Genomic DNA, 4956 nt, shown 5'->3' with positions numbered 1-4956 from the left:
CCACGGGAAAACCGGCTGCCAGACGTGTTCACTCGCCTACCCACATCATTGCGATTCGTGTCAATATCGTTCTGTAATCGCAATATCGTGGGTATATCTATGGGGTAGCTATTCCTTCATGTGTTATAAGATTCACTGAATATATTACTATTCTTGTTTCGTAATATACTTTATGCAAATGAAATATACGGTACGACAGTTTCGGCCGCCCCCAACAACTCCTCCCTATGCCCAGGGTCACGCTTGGCACACGAGTAACGGAAGACATGGTGAGAAGTGTCCTCCTCGCGGTCACAGCCGCGGTGCTGGTTGCCGCCGCCAGTGGCCAGGATCTCGAAACGACATGCGGAGAGTGTGACAGGTTAGTTCCGACTTTGGTGAAGTGACTGAGGGGATTTCTAGGCCTTTTAGTCCGATGTTTGTAATTTCATGGGGCTATAACGCAGACTGGAGGAATGTCTGACGCCTACTCTCTCTGTCTCTGTCTCTCTCTCTCTCTCTCTCTCTCTCTCTCTCTCTCTCTCTCTCTCTCTCTCTCTCTCTCTCTCTCTCTCTCTCTCTCTCTCTCTCTCTCTCTCTCTCTCTCTCTCTTCTCTCTCTTCTCTCTCTCTTCTCTCTCTCTCTCTCTCTCTCTCTCTCTCTCTCTCTCTCTCTCTCTCTCTCTCTCTCTCTCTCTCTCTCTCTCTCTCTCTCTCTCTCTCTCTCTCTCTCTCTCTCTCTCTCATTCTCTCTCTCATTCTCTCTCTCTTTCTTTCTCTTTCCCACTTTATCACACACAGACATTTATATTCATGAAATCCGTGCACCATGTATGTATGTACATGTATATAAACAATCAGTAAAATGGTGACCTTTCAAGTAAACAGTTTTATTTGATCCTACATCCTTATTATGCTAATGACATCATAACAGAAGTATTTCTCAGCATATGATCTCATGAGGTTGTGGGTGTCCTACATAAACATTTTGTTTGTTTTCGAGGAAATCATTCATTTTGGAGACTTGACGTGATATTGCAGCGTGCAAGAGGGAGTAACTTCGTGCAACTGGTGTAGGTTTATTAACATTATCAAGATTGATATTCGTGACATTAGGGTATTTTCTTATTCCTTGGGTTTTTGTTTCTCTCTCTCTTTCGCTCTTTCTCTCACTCTCTCTCTCTCTTTCTTTCTTTCTTTCTCTCCCCTTCTTTCTTTCTCTCTCTCCCCTTCTTTCTCTCTCTCTTTCTTTCTCTCTCTCTCTCTCCTTTCTCTCTCTCTCTCTCCTTTCTCTCTCTCTCTCTCTCTCTCTCTCTCTCTCTCTCTCTCTCTCTCTTTCTCCCTCTCTCCTCTTCTCTCTCTCTCTCTCTTTCTCTCTGACTTTCGTCTCTCTCTCTCTCTCTCTCTCTCTCTCTCTCTCTCTCTCTCTCTCTCTCTCTCTCTCTCTCTCTCTCTCTCTCTCTCTCTCTCTCTCTCTCTCTCTCTCTCTCTCTCTCTCTCTCTCTCCTTCTCTCTCCTCTCTCTCTCTCTCTCTCTCTCTCCTCTCTCTCTCTCCTCTCTCTCTCTCTCCTCTCTCTCTTCTCTCTCTCTCTTCTCTCCCATCTCTCTCTCTCTCCCATCTCTCTCTCTCTCTCTCTCTCTCTCTCTCTCCTTCTCCTCTCTCCCTCTCCCTCTCTCTCTCTCTCTCTCTCTTCCTCTTCCTCTTCTTCTTTCTCTTTTTCTCTCTCTCCTCTTCTCTCTCTCTCTCTCTCTCTCTCTCTCTCTCTCTCTCTCTCTCTCTCTCTCTCTCTCTCTCTCTCTCTCTCTCTCTCTCTCTCTCTCTCTCTCTCTCTCTCTCTCTCTCTCTGTATCTCTCTCTCTGTATCTCTCTCTCTGTATCTCTCTCTCTTTCTTTCTATCTCTCTCTCTCTAGTTCTCTCTCTCACAGTCTCACTCTGTCTTTCTCTCTCTCTCACTCTCTATCTATCTATCTATCTCTATCTGTCTATCTAAACATACACACACACTCGGTTTTATCTGTCACTTTATGTGTGTGTGTGTGTGTGTCTGTTTTTTTTTTTTTTTTTTTTTTTTTGTGTGTCTGTTTCTGTGTGTGCGCGTGTGTGTGTGTGTGTCTGTTTCTGTGTGTGTGTGTGTGTTTCTGTGTGTGTGTGTGTGTGTGTGTGTGTCTGTGTCTGTGTCTGTTTCTGTGTATGTGTGTGTCTGTTTCTGTGTCTGTGTGTCTGTATCCTACCTTCAAGTGGCCCTCACCGACCCGTGACTCTCCCCCAGGTCAACGTGTCCCGAGGTGGGCGTGTGCCCCGGGGGCGCCGTGCCCGACGCCTGCGGCTGCTGCACCATCTGCGCCCGCGGCCTCGGCCAGCGCTGTGAGAACGAGACGGAGTCGGGGACGCCCGGCCGCTACGGCGCTTGCGGCGACCACCTCGTCTGCCGCCGCCGCACCGACGTCGGGGTACGTGGCCGCCGAGAGCCTCCCTCTTGGCTCTCGGACGCTGGTTTTGTTTTTAATATATATATTCATGCACGCACACACACACACACACACACACACACACACACACACACACACACACACACACACACACACACACACACACACACACACACACACACACACACACACATATACATATATAGATATAGATATATATACATATGTATACATATATTATATATATAAATATATATATATATATGCATGTTATGTTGTATGTTATTATTGGTATATAATATATATATATATATATATATATATATATATATATATATATATATATATATATATATATATATATATATATATATATATGGAGAGAGAGAGAGAGAGAGAAGAAAAAAAAGAGCGAGAATATACAGGGACATATGTAAAGTTTGCCTTAAAAAAATTACAATCAGCTGTATTTGATATTTGCGATTTACCGCTATCTTTACATAACCTGTCTTGTTAACATCAAACAAACCGAATTGTTGAATATATACTAGACGGATAACTAGATAAGGATTGTATGTTAATAATAGACTTACTGGGTTGATATATTTACACGTGATAGGATCGTAATTTCAATGATGAATAACAAAAATACACATACATCATACATTAAGCTAAATGTAGATAGAGGCATGAATAAAATTGAATGAGATTGAATTATATTGCAAGACAATATAATCAACATATCGAAATTATACATCAAAATGTTATCAATCAAAAGAAAGTGCAATATCGATTTATTTTTTAATACATTGCATTGTGAGGTTATTCATCATCATTCATTCTATTTTCTAAAAGTGTACAAATATAGGCGTAGAATGACCACTTGAATGTCCAGCCTTTGAAGTGTGATTAGGGCGTGTGGTGACTATGAAATTAGTGTCTATGAAAAGATTGGATTGGTGGATTGATGTTACCCGTAATGTGTCTGTTTTATTCTGTCACTGGTGTTTGTCTCTCTATCGCTTCGCTTCTCTTCTTTTCTCTTTTATTTTTCTTTTTTTTCTCTTCTCTTCTCTTCTTTTCTCTCTTTCTCCTTCCTTCTCTCCCTCCCTCTCTCTTTATCTATCTTCCTCTCTTCTCTCTCTCCTATCTTCCTCCCCTCTCTCTCTCTCGCCCTCTCTCTCTCTAATATCTCCCTCTCCCTCTCTCCTCTCCTCTCCTCTCTCTCTCTCTCTCTCCTCTCTCCTCTCTCCCCCTCTCTCTCTCTCTCTCTCTCTCTCTCTCTCTCTCTCTCTCTCTCTCTCTCTCCCTCTCTCCCTCTCTCTCTCTCTCTCTCTCCCTCCCTCCCTCCCTCCCTCCCCCTCTCTCTCTCTCTCCCTCCCTCCCCCCCTCTCTTTCATTTATGTTAGTCTTGGAAAATTATACTTGGTTGCAAAAATAAGCACAATAATGTCACCATTAAAAAATCCAGTCATATTTATCCATTTCAATATACGGATCTGCATAGCATAACAGAAGCAACTTAATGTCTAAGTGTTATAAGTGCAGAAGTAAGTGTTGTGATAGTAAGCACATCATTGGTCTGACGGTTCGCTTAAAGATAAGTGAACATTAACCGTTTGTCCTTTTTTTCCGGGAACGAAAAGAAATTCATCATTTTTTTGGAATGATTTGAATTAAATTTGAGGATATAGATGTTTAAAACAGATTTCGAATGTGTTTTTTAACGAATAACCAGGATGTGAATTAGTTAGCCGTAAAGGTCCCACGAGATGTTTTTATGTTTGTTATTAATTAAGAAGTGTTGTTTAAAAAAGATCGATAATTGAAATATATGTATATATTGCATACGGATTTCTTCACCGTAACATGATTGAACCGTATTCCATGTAATCGCCGAAGAAAACAAAAAAAAGTGTATTGATGATTCTCCCAGCTTAAACTCGTTCATTCACATCCACCCACCTACGCCCTGACGCCTTTTCTCCTAGCTGACTCACGAAGGCAAACATCCTGTCCAACAGAGTCCCTTATGGCAAAGGCGGAGTGAACTGTGGAGGGAAATGGCGAACTCCGTGGCCATCTAAAGCATACGGTGTTATAGTTATTACAGAATTTGTGGAGTGGCTTTCTTTTCTCTCGTTCTCTTTCTTTCTTTCTTTCTTTTTTTCTTTCTCGTTCTCTTTCTCTTTCTCTTTCTTTCTCTATTTCTCTCTTTCTCTCTCTGTCTTTCTCTTTCTTTCTCTTTCTCTTTCTCTTTCTCTTTCTCTCGCCCTCGCTCTCTCTCTCTCTATCTATCTATCTATCTATCTCTCTCTCTCTCTCTCTCTCTCTCTCTCTCTCTCTCTCTCTCTCTCTCTCTCTCTCTCTCTCTCTCTCTCTCTCTCTCTCTCTCTCTCTCTCTCTCTCTCTCTCTCTCTCTCTTTCTCTCTCTCTTTACACTGATTTCATTAATATCCCGTATATTTATATGTGTTTACATATATTTTCAAGTTTGTGGACGAACTATTAAATATGCGAATTACATAACAATCCCTTTGAATTAAT

At 41.8% G+C, this 4956-nt stretch overlaps 1 protein-coding gene across 1 annotated transcript in view; it reads left to right on the top strand.

Annotated features, from left to right (window-relative positions):
• Positions 1-212: 212 nt before the first annotated feature.
• Positions 213-4956, top strand: part of LOC122263422 (insulin-like growth factor-binding protein-related protein 1) — an 18224-nt gene continuing 13480 nt past the window's right edge. The window contains exons 1-2 of the mRNA XM_086553666.1: positions 213-361; positions 2250-2430. Of these exons, the coding sequence (XP_086409792.1) occupies positions 228-361; positions 2250-2430 (315 nt within the window). The 5' untranslated portion in view covers positions 213-227. The remainder of the gene's footprint in view (positions 362-2249; positions 2431-4956) is intronic.

Source organism: Penaeus japonicus, unplaced genomic scaffold (genome assembly GCF_977035675.1).
Source record: "Penaeus japonicus unplaced genomic scaffold, GWHDUDI00000001_assembly GWHDUDI00000028, whole genome shotgun sequence".
NCBI classification, from domain to species: Eukaryota; Metazoa; Arthropoda; class Malacostraca; order Decapoda; family Penaeidae; genus Penaeus; species Penaeus japonicus.
Note: the sequence above shows the minus strand (reverse complement) of the source record. Positions and strands in the feature narration are given on the sequence as shown.